This window comes from Protopterus annectens, chromosome 9.part0 (genome assembly GCF_019279795.1).
Source record: "Protopterus annectens isolate FY-2018-M chromosome 9.part0, PAN1.0, whole genome shotgun sequence".
NCBI lineage: Eukaryota > Metazoa > Chordata > Ceratodontiformes > Protopteridae > Protopterus > Protopterus annectens.
The window spans coordinates 859556455-859575569 of NC_056743.1; the positions used below are offsets into that span (position 1 = coordinate 859556455).

Genomic DNA, 19115 nt, shown 5'->3' on the forward strand with positions numbered 1-19115 from the left:
CCTTTTCTAATCAATACAATCTCTGGTTCCTCTTATATCTTTCCTCAAACTTTTGCAAACAGATCTCCTTTAACGTATACCTAACATCAACTATATACAACTCGCTATATGTGTACAAATGTATTTTGACAGTCGAGCATATAATTTATCAAAAGCCATAGGGATATGTATTGTACCGCATATAGTTAATGTGTATATATTAGGTATATTTCTGTGTTTGTCATATTATGCTATGTATTGACTTATCATATGTATACTGCAGTAGGGTTGTCGCATCCCAGTTAGACGTTGCCCGTTCAATTCTCAGTTAGAGCGTCTTTTGTGTGTCGACATGCGTGAGCGGGCGTTCTTTCGTTGAAGGTTGTGCGTTAGGCCCGGCAAGCCAGCACGTCAAAATCTATTGCCTATTATTAGCGGATCGGAGTTCCGTTGTGGCGACCCCTAACCAGGAAAAGCCGAAAGAAACAAACATTGACTTAGCATATCTATATGTAAACTGTTCTATGTCCAGCTTATACTGTCTCATTGTTTTATGTGGAGCTTTTCTCCCCGGATCTCCGCTGAAAATGGGTTAAGCCCAGTCGGACTACCCCGGTAAACAAAATTTAAAATAAAATAAATAAATAAAAATTGAAGGTTCATCCTTTGTAATAGCAATATTTAGGTCCCTGATTATGAGCCTCTGCACGCTCCACCCCCATTATTTTTACATTTGTTCTGACTTCTAGATGTTGAGAGGAACAACCATAAGCAAAGTGGAAAGTAGTAATTTCGCTGCCTAAATTAGTTAGCTATTTGCAGTTACTGTTCATATAACCTAATTATGAACGTTATTTTTTTTCAAGGACCCAGCAACCCAAATCGTAATGTTATGAGAATATATATAAATGGGGGAAACTCACATTTCTTGCTGGAACTAAATATACACAATTGTTTGTCTATTCGGCTTTTCACGGTTAGGGGTCGCCACAGCGGACCATGACTGGCAGTAGATTTTTATGGTGCCGAGTTGCCAGCCCGACGCTCAACCTTCAGCGAAGGCACGCCCATTCACGCATGTCTTTCGGAAGCCACTCGTACGCGCAATTAAGAAGTCTTAATTGTAGATGTCACAACTAAAACAAATATGGAATTTTGTTTTTGTATTTGTAAAAGCTAGCGAACAGTAAGTGCCTGAAAACAACCATGATCTAAACGGAGTTAGCAAACAAATCATTGCTATTAATAATTAACCCCATACTCCACGTCACATAATTTTATTTTTATTTATATGAATGTATTTACCTGGCTAAAACTCTCATCTCAACACACCAATTTCAGTCTTAGCCCGGAAGTACAGAATGTACCACAATAAAAGTAGCCCTCATAGTCCTTAACCGTGAGTATATAGTAGTTCCGGTGGCATGGCAGTTGTAGGCAAATTGGTTTCACGGTTGGCAGTAGTGACAGGTTATGTCTTTGAATTATTGTAGGATATACTGACTGGATTTTTGTTTATATTTGTCAGCTATTTTGAGAGACAAAATATCAATATGTCAAAAGTTTACGCTGTTTGATTTTGCAGGGGATGGGGTAGTGGGGAAGTAAGAGGTTGAGTATGGGATATGATCTACTCACTGCTTGGGTTTCAAGTGTTAAACTGATATGTGGGTTTTTTTTGCAGCTGAGTGGACAGGGGGCCAGTCACTGTACTATTTTTCGTAAATCAACCTATTCAAATGCGTTTATGTGCCTTCCTTTAACGTAATTCACTTGTGAAAGGACAGTTTGAGCAGTTCTGTAGAAAAATGGATACTTTCCGTTATTGGGGCAACACTTTAAAAGCGGTTGCGTACTTTTCCGTTATTGGGGCAACACTTTTTTGCTGAGTTCCGAATCCAATTATTTGTCATGTCTTTTTGGTCTGAATATAACCAGATGCGTTTAGCAAAATCTATTTTCTGCACTTTTTATGTAGATGGCACAGTTACAGAATGGACATATTTCACCACAGCCCAGGAATTAGAGAAGAAATACACTGTAGATGTACTAGAGTTTTGGGTTCATAGTAAAAGCTCTGAAACCTCACTGAGTTGAATTTGCTGAGTATGTTTGACTACACCCTGAGTTAATGACCAGGAGAATACCGAGTGTACAGATTTTCACCTTGGACCCCTTGTGTCAGTTTACAGGAAAGGTTTTCAGATAGAACGTAAGTGTTATGTATTGTGTCCCTAGCGTAACCAGATTCACGAGATAACTTTAATGGGGAGTTATTTGCAAGTACTACTTTGTAGTGAAGACATTTTAAAGTAAAAATGCTGACCTTCTGAATACCATTTTAATTCCTTGTTCTACTGAGTGGTAGAACAGTTCACTTATTTACCTTGAGGATCAGCAAAATATTTAAGGTAGTGTATTAGTTGTGCAAAATGCACTTGAGAGAGGTGGGGGAGTCCGTTTTTTTAAAGTAAAGATATTTTAATGTACGTCTGGGGCCCAGTATCCTTTTAAAGCAATCGTTACATTTAAGGGTGGGGTTTCATTGGAATTCTGTCTACTCATGCCTAGCTGTTGTTCATGGGGCCTGATAATGTGGAACAACCCCTGTGGCTGCCGAGTAACAGTGGAGTTTCACATTTCTATTCTTGTCTCCACTTCCACGTTATTTCACTGCATTGTTTGAGAGTCCCAGAACCAGCAGGTCCAGTTTATCTGGGTAATACTGGCAAACAGAATTCATAGCAGTTAATTTCTGTGACAGTTTGTTTTTTTGTGTGTTGTTTTTCACCCCTTTGCCTTCTAATCATCTGGCCCAACATACTGATCATGCACAGTTTGTTTTCTTGTGAGGTGAGATACAGCCATCATCCAGGCAACCAATAGGGGATTTTGTCTATCTCTTTTTAGACTAATAACAACTGCTCTAAAATAATTATGAGAAGAGCCTGTTTTGCAATGAGTGGTCATGGGTTCTGCTCTAAATTTGTTAAAAGAAAAAAAAATAGTCTAGTCTGTCCCTTTTAAACTGGTCTGCAAATGCCCATAGCATGGTCTTTAGTGTAGAGTTTAACCTCTCAACCAGACTATTTGTCTTGGGATGGTAGGGGGTGGGCTTTAAGTGCTTCACCCCACAGTGCTTCCACAGACATGCCAGCAGGTCTGACATGAAATTGGCACCTCTGGTCGGTCAGTATTTCTTTTGGGAAACCTATCCTGCTGAAAATCTCTAACAAAGCATTTGCCATCTTTTTTGCCTCTGTAGAGGATAAAGCCACCACCTCAGGGTATTTAGTAGCATAATCTACTACCACTAGGATATACTTCTTCCCTGTGGAACTTGGGGTACTTAGAGGCCCCACAATATCCATAGCTACCCTCTGAAATGGCTCCTGAATCACAGGCAAAGGCATCAGAGGAGCCTTGACCTTGTCTCCCTTTTGGCACTGCTCACAGGTCCCTCAGTACCTGTTACATCTCTGGAAATCCCAAGCCAATAAAAGTTCTGCATAATACATCTCTTGGTACGCTTTATGCCCATATTACCCGCAAAGGGAATATCATGGGCTACAGCTAGAATTGCCAGACTGTAGGTTCTGGGGACTACCAACTGCTGTATTGTCACCCTCTAGCCCTCCCTCAGGGGTCCACTCTCTATGCAATAACCCTTTGTCCCAGTATACAGATTCCCCTTTCCCTTGAAAATCAGGTGCCTCACTAGCTTCCTCCCGCAGAACTTGTAATGTAGAGTCTGAGAGCTGAGCCTGTCTCAACTGTTTCTCTGTAACCCTTCCCAGCCCCCCTTTCTCAGGAAGTCTGGTATTCTCTGATGGTGGTGCCTCACTGTCAGCCTGTGTACTACTGCTCACCTCTGCCCTTGCATCTACTATGTCCAAAGGAACATCAGTACCCACAAGCAGCTGTGGCTCACCTTCAGTCTTACTGCTACAGGGTAGCCCACTTTCTGAAGTAACCACCACACCTGTCCTAGCTTCAAGTCTGTGGTCTGTCTGGGTCTCCCCAGGCTACCAGACCCACATGCTTGTCTCCAAGACTGACTGCGTGTAACTGCATGCATACAAGGTACTGTATTATCAAAATCATTCCCTATCAGGACATCTGCAGGGATATCCTTAAACACACCTATTTGCTTGCTTCCTTTTCCACCCTCCCAGTCAAGGTAAACCTTAGCCAAAGGTATTTGAATTGGGGTCCCTCCTAAAGCTCTGACTGGAGTAGATTGCCAAAGCAAATAGTGCTCCTCTTTAACCATTGCAGGCTTCACAATAGTTATGTCAGAGTCTCTCTCTCTCACATAGCAGTGGCCTCTTTCCCATCTACTAAGATAGGATATAACCTCTTGTTGTAGTTTGGTACCCTTGTTATCTCCAGACAACTCACTGCTGGCATTCTGTAATTTCCCACTTACTGGCTCTCCCACCACGTCTCTGTGAACATCTACAGTGGATATAAAAAGTGTACACACCCCTGTCAAAATGCCAGGTTTTTGTGATATAAAAAAATGAGACTACATTAAATCATTTCAAACCATTTCCCACCTTTAATGTGACCTATAACCTGACTAATTCAATTGATAAACAAACAAATCTGTTAGGTGAAAATATAAAAAATAAAAAACATACAATAAGCTGGTTGCATAAGTGTGCACACCCTCAAACTAATACTTTGTTGAAGCACCTTTTGATTTAATTACAACATTCAGTCTTCTTGGGTATACAACTGCCATCAGTTACAGACTCTGATTAACCCCAAATAAAGTTCAGCTTTCCTAGTAGGATTTTCCTGACATTTACTCAGTTGCCTGCTACAGCAAAAGCCATGATTTGCAGAGAGCTTGCAAAGCTTCAAAGGGATCTCATTGTTGAAAGGTATCCGTCAGAAGAAGGGTACAAAAAAATTTCCACAGCATTAGATATACTATGGAACACAGTGAAGACAGTCATCAAAAAGTGGAGAAAATATGATGCAACAGTGACGTTGCAAAGAACTGGATGTCACTCCAAAATTGATGAAAAGACCAGACGATAACTGGTCAGAGAGGCTGCCAAGAGACTTGCAACAACACTGAAGGAGCTGCAGGAATTTCTGGCAAGTACTGGTTGTGTACTAAGTGTGACAACAATCTCCTATATTCCACACAACATAATAACAACACAAATCCAACCAAAAGAATGAAGAAACACAGCCTTGACTCCATGAACAGCGACTGGTTAAAAACTGGACCTTTTATTAAAACAACCACACTTTTAAAACTTAATAAAATCAGTGAAAAACAAAGAAATTCATGAAAATATACCATTTAAGCGCTTTCATCCCAGAGCTTTGAGGGATTTCATCAGAACTGAAAATACAATAGAGTAACACTGTTTAAAAGCATCAATGCCTCATAACTACTTAATACCCAATTAACCATAACCAATTAAAACCTAACAACATTTAAGGAAAGAACAACCACAAGGGCTAGAACAATTAATCTTCCAAGTGCCTTAATTGTAAATCACAGTTGATGTTTAGATTTTCATTGAGCCCTGGGTACACAAAGGCATTCATATGAAGTTGCCATTTTAATTCACAAACATCTAACTTCACTGGTAACACTTTCCCCTGTAAGTCATTCACTATTTGCTGAACCACTGCCAACTGAAATCCATGTTCTTGAAACTCACTTATATGCTTATTTAAGGCATTAGTTAGTTTTCCTTTCTTTATATCCAAAAGATGCTCCTAGATTCTCTCACAAAACATTCTTGTAGTCTTGCCTATGTAAAATACAGGACAATGTAGGCACCTAGCAATTAAACTACATTTTAGATTGGAAATTGTAGTGACCCCGAACATGTTTGCCCAATTTGAAAATGCTCTTTGGTAACCAAAATGTGTGGACATTCTTTACACATATAGCATTTATAGTTTCCCAAAGGTTTACTACTGGGTTATTTAGAGCAGTTATTGCAAGTCTCCAATAGATTTGTAAAAGCTAGATCCCTTTTAAATACAATATTTGGGGCATCACTGAGTAGGTCACCAATGCCCTTTTCAAGAGAAAAGATTCCAGTTTTTCTTGACAGCATTGACTATATATTTACTGTAAGTTAAAGGTAGTAATAAATGCAAAAATCCCTTTACATTCACTGTTGCCACCTAAATTATTGTTGACAGCAGGATTATCACAACCCATATCTATAGAGAACACATGACAGCCAAGGATGGGTTTGTAAAAAGCTGTTCCCCTCTTGTGCACAACTTCATAACACACTTTATAAAAAAAGATCTTCAGGGTATCACCTTTTCCTAAACATATTAAGAATTAATTCAACTTCATCAAAGAAGTCAGATTCATACGTTTTCATTCTCACTGCCCTATAACCGCCGATCTTTTTTGATGAAAAGGGTAACAGCTCGAGAAATCCAAATAGGAGTTGGAAAAAGTAGGTTTTCTGAAAATCTTAGATGATAATGTAAAGTCATCTTTCCTCACAGTTAAATCAACATCCAAATTACTTATTCTTTCACTATTAAATGTATAAGTAAATTGTAGTTGTACTATTAATATATGAAATAAACTCTTCTAATTGCTGATCCATATTAAAAATAAATCATCCAGGTACCTTGTATAATATTTTATACAGGTCATATAAGCATTGTTGAAAATATACTCAGATTCCCAATGGTCCATAACTAAGTTTGCATAGGTGGGGCACAAGCTGCCCCCATACTACCCCCACCATCTGCTTATAGAATTGGCCATCAAATTATATATAATTATTGGTTAAGATAATCTCAATCAGTGAAACTAATAAGTTAATACGATGTTGGCATTGACTAATTGCTTCTCAAGCCAAGAAAGCCCAACATTGTGGGGTATGACCGAAAAAAAGATTTTTTACATCTATGGTAACTAATATAACACTGGAGGAAATAATTAGTTCATTCAGATGCTTCAAGAAGTCCCAGGAATCCTTATGTATATACTTGAACTTAATAAGAATTTGTTTTAAATAAAAAATCACAAATTGTGCATTAAAATACGTTTTAAGACAGTCTACCATTCACAATAGGTCTAAAAGGCGGATGGCAGAAATCTTTGTGGATTTTTGGAATCCCAAATATGTTGGCTATCGCTGGGAAATCATTCTTAATAAAATCAAATTCACTTAATCATCTGATCTTGCATAAGCATGTCATACAATGAATCATCTATTTTAGCAAAAGCAATATTGACTTCATTTAAAGACACTTCGGAATAAGTTCCATCCATTAACAATATATTCATATTGTTTCTATAGTCTTCCATATCCATAACAACCATGCCATTGCCCTTATCGGGCTTCATAACCCTAATTTGATGGTCGCGAGCAATTTCATTTAATAATTTACAATCTTCCACTGTCAAGTTGTTACTACCTCTCATTTTATTATTATTATTACTATTAATAATTTCTCTGAAATCCAACTTGCAGATCTTATCAAAAACATTAATTAAATTGTGCATAGGTGGATTGAAAGTACTAGGCTTACATAATAAATTCATGCCTAAATTATGTTGCGCATTTTCATTTGAATTGAATCATACTTTTAAGTTCAACTTTCTGCAAAACAATTTTAAATCCAAAAGAACATTTTCAATGCATGCAGCCCGTGCAGGAACAAAACTAAAGCCCCTTGCAAGCACATTCACATGTGCACTACATTTACAAGAGTAATTATATACTTTAAAATCACCAGAAGCATTTAGTATAACTTCAGGTGACTTATTTTAGACATCCTCAGTCACCAAATAATTGTTCCCAAAGTCAATATCACCTTCACATATTGCAGTGGAATTTAAATCAGGTAAAAAGTCAAATCATTAATACAATTGCTTCCTTGCCATACCAGTTCAAAACCAGCATTTAAGACTTCCTTTGCTGTCTGTTCGAATAAAATTGCTTTGGTTGAGCCCCCTGTGCCGAGTAATCCCAATTCAGGCTGTTGTGCTGGTTCCTGTAAAAATGCAAATTCTGTCTGTTGTTTTTGTTATTTTACCTTTTATCTGCTGAGACCTCATTAGCTCGTTCATTCCTCCATTAACAGAACGCTCACAAACTTCAGCTGCTTCCCTTTCATCCCTCAGTTCAGACGAGGCTGTCAGCTGAGCACAGGAAGCCTTCTGATTGGTTGAAAGATTTTGGTTGCCTTGGGAACGTGTTTTTACAGGGTAGGCAGTTTCATTATTGTAATCCTTAATATCCCTGTTGATTTTGTTTATTTTATGGTAGAAAATGCCTTTGCATACTTTTTCAACTTTGTTAATATTATCAAAGTTCGTTGTATAATGTTTGAATGTTGGCAGTATGACTGGTACAGGGAGAGAGCTAGCTGATATGATGGACTGAAAGAAGGTTGGTATATTGTGTGTGCAAGAGACCAGATGGAAGGGGAGCAAGGCTAGGTGTATCGGAGGTGGGCTCAAATTGTTTTTTCATGGTATGGATGGGAGGAGAAATGGCGTAGGCATTATCCTGAAGGAACAGTATGCTAAGAGTGTTTTGAAGGTGAAAAGAGTGTCGGATAGAGTGATGTTTTTGAAGCTGGAAATTGATGGTGTAATGATGAATGTTGTTAATGCATATGCTCCACAAGTTGGGTGTGCGATGGATGAGAAAGAAAAATTTTGGAGTGAGTTGGATGAAGTGGTGATGACTGTACCCAAGGGTGAGAGACTGGTGATTGGAGCAGATTTCGATGGGCTTGTTGGTAAAGGGAACAGAGGGGATGAGGAAGTGATGGGTAGGTATGGTGTTAAGCAAAGGAATGCAGAAGGTCAGATGGTAGAGGATTTTGCAAATAGGATGGACATGGCTGTGATGAATACATATTTTAACAAGAGGGAGGAGCATAGGGTGACATACAAAAGTGGAGGAAGAAGCACACAGATGGATTATATCTTATGTAGAAGGGCCAGTCTGAAGGAGACTGTAAAGTGGTGGCAGGGGAAAGTGTAGTTAGGCAGCATAGGATGGTGGTTTGTAGGATGACATTGGTGATCAAGAAGAGGAGGATGAGTGTGAAGGCAGCACCAAGGATCAAATGGTGGAAATTGAAAAAGGGTAATTGTGAGGTGATGTTCAGGGAAGAGTTAAGACAGGCATTAGGTAGCAGTGAAGAGTTACCGAATAGCTGGGTAACTACAGCAGAGCTAGTAAGAGAGATGGCTAGAAAGGTGCTTGGTGTGACATCTGGAAAGAGGAAGGAGGACAAGGAGACCTGGTGGTGGAATGAAGAAGTACAGGAGAGTATACAGAGAAAGAGGTTGGCGAAGAAGAAGTGGGATTGTCAGAGAGATGAAGAAAGTAGACAAGAGTATAAGGAGATGAGGTGCATGGCAAAGAGTGAGGTGGCAAAGGCTAAGGATAAGGTGTATGAAGAGTTGTATAAAAGGTTGGACACTAAGGAGGGAGAAAAGGACCTGTACCGATTGGCTAGACAGAGGGACCGAGCTAGTAAAGATGTGCAGCAGGTAAGGGTGATAAAGGATAATGAGGAAAACGTACTCACAAGCGAGGAGAGTGTGTTGAGCAGATGGAAAGAGTACTTTGAGGGGCTGATGAATGAAGAGAATGAGAGGGAGAGAAGGTTGGATGATGTGCGGATAGTGAATCATGAAGTGCAGTGGATTAGCAAAGAGGAAGTAAGGATAGCTATGAAGAGAATGAAGAACGGAAAGGCTGTTGGTCCAGATGACATACATGTGGAAGCATAGAGGTGTTTAGGTGAAATGGTAGTGGAGTTTTTAACTAGATTGTTTAATGAAATCTTGGAAAGTGAGAGGATGCCTGAGGAATGGAGAAAAAGTGTTTTGGTACCGATTTTTAAGAATAAGGGTGATGTGCAGAGCTGTAGTAACTACAGAGTGATTAAATTGATCAGTCACAGCATGAATTTATGGGAAAGAGTAGTGGAAGCTAGGTTAAGAAGGGAGGTGATGATTAGTGATCAGCAGTATGGTTTCATGCCAGGAAAGAGCACTACAAATGCGATGTTTGCTCTGAGAGTGTTGATGGAGAAGTACAGAGAAGGTCAGAAGGAGTTGCATTGTGTCTTTGTGGATTTAGAGAAAGCATATGACAGGGTGCCTAGAGAGGAGTTGTGGTATTGTATGAGGAAGTCGGGAGTGTCCGAGAAGTATGTAAGAGTGGTACAGGATATGTACGAGGGTAGTGTGACAGCGGTGAGGTCTGCGGTGGGAGTGACGGATGCATTTAAGGTGGAGGTGGGATTACATCAAGGATCAGCTCTGAGCCCTTTCTTATTTGCAGTGGTGATGGACAGGTTGACAGATGAGATCAGACAGGAGGCCCCATGGAGTATGATGTTTGCAGACGACATTGTGATCTGTAGTGAGAGTAGGGAACAGGTGGAGGAGATCCTGGAGAGGTGGAGATATGCTGTAGAGAGAAGAGGAATGAGGATGCAGGGAGTAGAGTTGGCAAAGGTGGATGAGTTTAAATACTTGGGATCAGCAGTTCAGAGTAATGGTGAGTGTGGAAGAGAGGTGAAGAAGATAGTACAGGCAGGATGGAGTGGGTGGAGAAGAGTGTCAGGAGTGATTTGTGACAGATGAGTACCAGTAAGAGTGAAAGGGAAGGTCTACAAGAGGGTAGTCAGACCAGCTGTGTTGGAGACAGTGGCATTGACAAAAAGGCAGGAGTCAGAGCTTGGCGAGGCAGAGATGAAGATGTTAAGATTTGCACTGGGTGTGACGAGGATGGACAGGATTAGGAAAAAGTATATTAGAGGATCAGCCCAGGTTGGAAGGTTTGGAGACAAAGCCAGAGAGGCAAGATTACGTTGGTTTGGACATGTGCTGAGGAGGGATGCAGAGTATATTGGGAAAAAGATGCTAAGGATGAAGCTGCCAGGTAACAGGACAAGAGGAAGGCCTAAGATAAGGTTTATGGCTGTGGTGAGAGAGGACATGCAGGTGGTTGGTGTGACAGAGCAAGATGCAGAGGACAGGAAGAAATGGAAACAGTTGATTTGCTGTGGCGACCCCTAACGGGAGCAGCCGAAAGAAGAAGTTGTATAATGTTCAAATAACAGATCAGCCTTAATACACATATTGAGTGCCTCCACTGACTTATTGAGGTCATTCATACGAGTGTCATTATGCTTTATTAAAAGTCTCATCATTTCAAATCCAGCATTATCAAATATATTGTGCAACTGTCTATAAAATTCAGTGTTAAAGGAGTCACCATTAGGATAATGCCACAGCTTAAGACATTTAGGGACTTGCATAAGGTCTATATTTCTTTGTAAATAAGAGTTTTCAAGTTGTAGTTTTTTAAGAGTTAAAGGGAACACATCAAATTGTTTTAATTTTTCTGTCAGCAGAGTGTCATCCAAGGATGACTGGTTTACACCAACCCTACTTACATGCATTACATTTTGTGGAAAAGAAAAAGGATTGTCGACTCAACAAAATGTTTGGTCCCTTTGTATAGGGTAGCTTACCGCTGCATTTTGTTCTTGTACAACTTGAGCAAATGTCTGTGGTGTAGGCTGTGTCAAAGGAAGACCCAAACTTGACTGTTGAAACCAGGTCTGGAACACCCCACTGATGCAGCTGGTAACAATTAGCGTCTACCTGCAAAAACACATAAATAAGGGCCCTTCTTAGATCTAAGGCAGATCCTGGAACTCCTAAAACAACAACCCCTTCCAAGACTATACAAAAAACTTCTAGTTCTAGACATTGTGTCTGTTACTGCACTAAAACTGAGAGATGACATCTTTTGTTTATGGCCCAGCCATAAAGTAACAATTTCAATTCTTCTTTTGAAGTTAATCTCCTGTGTTCTAGTCTCCTGATTAAAATGTATACATCTAAACAGTTACAATAGTGCATATGCATTTCTACTCGGTCTTCTTTCGGCTTTTCCCGGTTAGGGGTCGCCACAGTTGAACACCGGTCCGCTAATGATTGGCAGTAGATTTTTATGTGCTGGCTTGCTGGGCCTAACGCACAACCTTCAACAAAGGAACGCCCATTCACGCATGTTGACACACAGAAGACGCTCTAACTGAGAATCAAACTTGCAACGTCTAACTGTGAGGCTACAACGCTACCACACTACCACCACCGCAGTACAGCTTGGTACTTTACAAAATATCTCTTCAGCACACATCTGTAGAATGATTATACAGTTCTAATATATATGTCACACAAGCATCTTACATGAAGCATGTTGACATTCACAAATGACACACAACCACTTACTGCCAGCCCAGCTATCCGGAATTTTGTATTTCCTTCTGTCAAACTTCTATCTAAATCATATTAATATTCACAAATGATATATAATTACTTACAAAATTCCACCTAGCTGGGCTGGCAGTATCTCCTTTCGTGGCAGCGGTTGTACATGGATAGTGCTAGTATTTTTTTATTTTTATTTTCGCCATATGCCACAATGGTGCATTTCTTGACATTGAAGGCAATGTAGTTTCTATTGCACTATTCATTTGTAATGTTAAGTACTCTTTGAAGGGAGGTGATGTCAGCAGGTTGAGGACAATGCCCTTAGGTTAGCAGTCATTTGTGTGTTTAATGAGCCAGACACTGGAGTCAGTTTTACATTGAAGAAAAAGATGCCAAAAAGGTGTGGGCTAAGGGCAGAAACTTGACGGAGACCACTGGGACAGGGGATAGAGAGGATAGGAACTCTTTTTCTTCTTACCTGTTGGTACGAGCGTGCAGCCAATTGTAGACCCAAGTTTTAACAGCTTCATTTTCCTTCATATTCCTGAGTTTATGTAAATATCCTGCCATGGGGTGCAGTATCAGATGCTTTAACTAGACTTGAGGTATGCTGCTTCAACAGATAACCCTTCATCCAGGGCAGCTGGTAGTCAAGTGAACCAAAGAATTTATGAAGATAAACACAGAGGATCTCCCTTGGTCAGATGTACACTGGATTAGTTCACAGATGACCTTCCTTGGTCAGAAGTATACTGGATTAGTTCACAGAAGACCTCCCTTGGTCAGAAGTATACTGGATTAGTTCAAGGAGAAGAAGGTTTCCTGTGACCAAATGATTTTGTCCATTGCCTCACACAATGAGGCTGATAAGCCTGTAATTATTAGGGTCTGGAAGGGCCTCCCTTGTGAATTGAGGCTGCAATAACCTGTTTCTAGGTACTGTCTTCCCTCCTTACTATGCAATATTAAAACATTTTTAGGCACGTGTTGGGTGGTGGTAATCTCCCAACTTAGTCTCAGTCTGAAATAATGCTAACATTTGTGTTGGAAGAAAAACATTAGGTATGTATGTGAATACATTTCAGACGTGATATTATTCCAATTTTAGTATGGTTTGTCATTTTGTAAGAAACTTCTAATTTACACTTTTAGATGGTGAATACAGTCTCTGTAAAGTTTGTGTACACTTCATTTTTTCACATGCTTTTTTTCTGTTGTGCTTCCAAATCCACATATGTAGAAAACCCTATCTACTATCTAATTTGTACTGGGGCCAAAGCCCCTTTTTAAAGCTAAGCAATAAGGTAGCAGGAAAGTAGGATATCCCTGTTTAAAGTCATCCAGGTGGCAAGCATTTCCCTTTAACCTACCCCATGCACAGCATGCAGTTGTCATTGTGGTTGTGTGTGTTCTTATGTATGCTCCACACTAATAGTAATCTGCCTATGCTCTATCACTTTTCTCTGTGTTGAACTACAGACTTTAGACTCCACTGAGGGTATAGATGAACAGAAAACAAATCCTCCACTTCCCAAGAACACAAGTGTCAGTCAAAGCTGCTCAATCAACCCTCCCCTCCCCCAGTTGCACAATTTGTTTTTGGCACTTTTAACTTTTGTAATTATTTCATCTTTCCCATGTTGGTGCATACAATGATGGCTCTGTAACAATATATATTCATTGTGAAATACTGAGTCGGTATTATTTAAACCGAAAGAGGCTTTGGGAGCATAATTTCCAAGGAGGTAATGGAACTAAGGAGTACAAATTCCACAACATTTAAAGTACTAGGGGTGGGTCAGTGCCGTTTGCATATTTTTTTTTATGCGTGTTTTCTTTGTTTTGTGCCAGGCCTTTATTAATTTCTGTTCCTTGTATTATTTAGGTGGTGGCAGTGGGATTGGTCGTGCTGTTTGTCAGAGATTTGCTTTGGAAGGTGCCACAGTTGCAGTTGTTGACATTGATCATAAAGCTGCCAATGAGACACTGCAGGAGTTGTCTTGCGATCAGCCTGCCCAACAGCATGCAGCCTTCCCTGCTGATGTGTCATCCTGTGATGGTGTGAAAGATTTGCTGTCTGCGATTCAGGTATTTATTACTGCCGAATATAGGTATTAAAATACATATTTAAACTGTTGATAGGTTGTTTGCTCCTAGTTGTGATACATGTGGTTATAGTATAGTTATGTTTTTGTGTTTGCTTGCATGCATGGGCAGCAGCATACTAGTTTGCACTAGTTATCAGATGGTGCTTTTGGGTCTTGATTGACACTTTGACTACAGCTGTATCTTGGCTGGGAGTATGTAGCTGTATATTACCTGTTTTGGATACCAGACTACAGCTGCATCTTGACTGGGAGTATGTAGCTGTATATTACTGGTTTTGGATACCAGCAACCTAATGTGTTCAGTCTTCAGTTACTGGCCACTTTGGTACAGCTCACCTTGCATTTAGCAAATACTGCCTTTTTTTTTTCTTTCTCTAATTTTTCTGATTCAGGTATGAACTATTCCAGATATGGTTAAGCTGTGGCTAGGGTGCTCATGTGTGCCGTTTAGAAAACGCAGCTTGATGTACCACATGTTTCACCATAGCTTTGCCTATACCCAAGTATTTGATAGTGTCTGTGATGCCCATGACTAGGTCCCTGTCCTCATTTTATCCCAGGTTGGATCGCTTGTCAATCGCTGCTTGTGATGCAGGCAGATAAAGAGGAACTTGTTGATGCTTCTGCCCCATATTGCAGTAGTCTGCAACTTGTATTGCTGTCACCTTGTTTTTAGTTGGTTTTATATGATTTCCAGTTATATATGAAATAACTGTGTTAACAGATAATGTTTCCTGTGTTGTAGATGAGCTCATTTAACCATATTGTCTGCAGTTTGTATATGGTTTGTATATTTTACTTTTCAGGCCAAGTTCTTATGTGTTCCTTCCATCTCTGTGAATTGTGCTGGCATCACTGCAGATGAGTTTGTTCTGAAGATGGAGGAAGAGGCTTTTGACAATGTTCTGAAGGTTAACTTAAAGGTACACAGACTGCTGTTAAGAATATTGCTTGTAAAACATAATTTCTAACAACGTTTGCAATGGTGATGTGAATGGATAAGTTCTCATAGTACATCCCAGGTGACCTCAGTTTGATTAGCAAGGGCACCTGAAAGTGCTTGAAGGGAGCAAGGCATTTCTGTCTGGGTGAGGAAGAGTGTGTGGTTAGAAATCTCACTGAGCTGTTGGTGGGGAAGGAAGTGTGCTGAGCAGAATTCTCACCGAGCTGTGGCAGAAACTGGAGTGCAAAGTGAAAGTGATCACCAAGCTGGATATATGGGAAGGTTAGGACATGGGCTGCTATAAGGCCCTGGGCAGCAAGACCTACATTAGGGACAGCCTGGAAGTATTTGCGATGTGGGGGCTGAGCAAATGCAGTAACCAGGGAGAACATCCAGAGAGCAAAATGGGGATTGGGAGACGGGAAACCTTATTTGTTCCAAATGTATTTTTCTACACCTAGTTCTAGTGAGGGTACTCAGTTGCTAAAGATTTCTGAACATATGTCTATGAGTTTTGGAACTGCCATCAATGTACATGTCTTTTTACACTGGTTTCAACTTCTGTGTGCTTGATTTGGTGAAGTGCGCTTTTAACTCCAGGTGCAGTCCCACATTAAAACTTAACTATGCTTACACCTTTTAGGGTACATTCCTTATGACTCAGGCTGTCTCCAAAGCTCTGGTTGCCAGCGGTGCCAACAACGGTTCTATCATTAACATGGGTAGCATTGTAGGGAAGGTAAGTTCCTTTGTCAGATATGCATGCAGTGACCATTGCCTCTTGCAGATCATAATAAATTTGCTTTACAGAGAATAATGACTGACCCCATCTGAGAATACTGACCAGACCACAGCATAAAGTAATTCTTGAGGGTTATTTTTGATAATGCACATCCATATGGGTGAGAAAATTGAATGTTTAAACAGCGAAAGTTTAACATTCTAAAAAAGCTTAACAACAAAACTTAATTTGGTACTTTTCCGTTAAACCCCTACTATGCATTTTAGGAGCTGTATTGCCTGATTCCGGCTTATTTGTTTATCGACTTCAAAGATGGAAATAATGAGGACAACAGGCCAGAAATATGGACAGATTATAATTATTGCTGTTATAAGGCCTTTTTTAAGGATAATTGCTTTTGTATTAGCATGCACGGTTTACTATTAAAATGTCGAACGGCACTACGTCGACTGTACTATAGTCGAACACGGAAGTTCGAAAATAGTAATGTCGACGTCAAAAAAACAATCTAGGAATGGTTTTAACATGGGTCGAGGTAGGCGTTCAGTATTATTCAGAACTACAAACATCTCCCCTACCTCGACCCATGTTAAAACACAGTCCTAGATTGTTTTTTTGTCGTCGACATTACTATTTTCGAACTTCCGTGTTCGACTATAGTACAGTCGATGTAGTGCCGTTCGACATTTCAATAGTAAACCACATGCACTTTCTGAAGAATATGTAGTCTAAAACACAAAATGTATCATTTTTACTGACCAGTTGTTGATAATGTGGCAGACAAACCACACATTTTATGAGGAATATATCCAATTTTTTAGGCAAAGATGTGGACATGCTACAAAAATCGGAACAGCTGAGAGGTACTGAAGTAACAATGGCAATATTCGCAAGTGCAAAGAAATGTGAAAAAAATGCAGCAAGAATACAGTAATCAGCGACAACTTTTAACTCACAGCACTTTACTTAACCCGAAAAGACTCGCTGAGCCAAAGCCCCGTTTTAATGGTGGCACACACATACATTACTAAACATAATATGCAATCCTAAACACTTTACTGTACAATACATCAAGTATTACTACTTGTGTCGTAATCCGTTGCAGTTCGCCTTGCAAAACACAGTGCCTGCTGTACTATCTTGCAAAATCCACCCCCCTTGCTTGTCAAGTGTGTAATGGCTGACGTTTGCCTTGTGACTACTTTTTGGTTAAAAAAAAAGTCAGCGCTGGATTACTCCACCCTCACTTATTACTATTGTTTAATATGGTACCACCATTTACAATGCATTTTTCCGTTACTTGTTTACTGTACATCTGTCCCCAGTTTAAATGACCTTATTTACCTTCCTCTACTGAGGAAAAGGACTGCATGTTAATGTCGTGCTTACTACAACAGATACACACGCAAGTGATTAAAATGATATGGTTCTGAACCGAAATACAGCATTTGTCCCAGTCAAATAAGGAGGACAAGTTGGACAACAGAGGAGTAATTACCCAGCATCTCCTGTTACAGTAAGTATCCATCCTTCACTTCAGCCATTACTTTGTTTAAAGAACTGAGGTGTGATGTTGGACGTTGTTATTATGGACTTAAAGCTGCCAATACAGCTCCTAAACTGTGTGGTAGGGGTTTAATGGAAAAGTACCCTTAATTCATCGAATAGGCATAGATAGCCATCATCGCAAACATCACCAACCAAGGGGGGGGGGGTTCTGTCCCCCCACACCCCCTTAACTATATATACCAAACTCCAAGATCACACTGTAGTTGGAAATAGGGCAAATTTCAAAAAGTTCCCTTTGCTTATCTTATGCATTACAATACTTCCTGGTTGGCCAACTATGGCCATTCTGTGAATTAGTTTTCGCTGTTAAGCATGTTCAGAACATTAAACACTCGCTGTTTAACATTTGATTAATAGCCATTCGCTGTAATGTTTTTTGATGCGCGAAAGTAGACCTGTTGCAAAACATCCTGTTTGGTTGGATACTGTGATGTGGTTGATGTGATATTTGACTATTGCCTACTACCATCTTTTTGGGAATTTACGTATTTTGTACCACATCTTGTTTGCTAGTATGCTGTAATGTGAATGAAGTGTTTTTTTTACTTTTACCTACGTTTTGTTATGCTACCGTAATTTTGAGTAGTTGTGGTAGTTTGCACCACATATTGTTTAGTAGTATGCTGTGATGTAGATGATGTGCTGACTTTTACTTATATTTTATTATACTACCATAATTCTGAGTAGCACTCTCAGCATGAAGTGGATGACTACTTAGCATAAAAATTTAAACTTATGAGCTTTCTAAGTTTTAAGTATGTTAGACCCCAAGAGTGTAAAGCCTTGGAGAGGACTTGGTGTTCCAAAAAAAAAAAAAACAAATATTTTTTCTTTTTCCTGTGGTTGCACTACCTCAGAATTAGGATAATTCTGTTCATAGGTGCATACTAGGCTAATGGCCCTGGAGCCTTTACAAGCCTAGCCCACAGAAGTACCCTGGCATCGTGCTGCCCGAAGTTAGTTCCCAGTGCCTCTATCAGGTAGAGCCACTGTAGTGATCCCTGGGGTGAACTTTCTATTTCCCATCCACTCATCAAGATTTCTTTTGAAGAGGGCTAGTGAAGTGCTCTGCTTGACATGTATGGGAAGTCTATTCCAGAGCATGGGCAGTCTCTGGGTTATGAACCTGTCCCTCCAGCATGTTCTGTTGGTTGTGGTAATGAGGTTGAGGTCTCTGGAGCGTGTGGTGCGGAGGGATTGGGATTTCTGTAGATGTAGCATTTCTATCAGAGCTGGGTCAGACATGGCTTTGTAAGTCAAGCAGAGATCGCCTCTTATTAGACAATATGAGACAGAGAATGGCTGAAGTTTTTTGAGTCTGTCCATGTAGGGCATGCGTTTAAGGCCTAGGATCCTCTTCGTGAGGTACTTTTGTGTCCTTTCCAGCTGTTGCTTGTGTCTAGTGAGGTACATGCCAAATGGGGCATTATACTAGATGATTGGCCTAATGAGGGAAGAGTAGAGAGAGATGATGACCTCTTTCTTCCTGGATGCAAAACCCTTGCTAAT

The 19115-nt window shown here is 40.0% G+C and overlaps 1 protein-coding gene across 2 annotated transcripts in view; it reads left to right on the forward strand.

Moving 5' to 3' along the window:
* Positions 1-1372: 1372 nt before the first annotated feature.
* Positions 1373-19115, forward strand: part of HSD17B8 (hydroxysteroid 17-beta dehydrogenase 8) — a 147453-nt gene continuing 129710 nt past the window's right edge. The window contains exons 1-4 of one of the 2 annotated variants that reach the window (XM_044083576.1): positions 1373-1449; positions 14130-14332; positions 15159-15275; positions 15939-16034. In XM_044083576.1, the coding sequence (XP_043939511.1) occupies positions 1404-1449; positions 14130-14332; positions 15159-15275; positions 15939-16034 (462 nt within the window). In that variant the 5' untranslated portion in view covers positions 1373-1403. The remainder of the gene's footprint in view (positions 1450-14129; positions 14333-15158; positions 15276-15938; positions 16035-19115) is intronic. The other variant, XM_044083577.1, reaches the window with a different exon arrangement.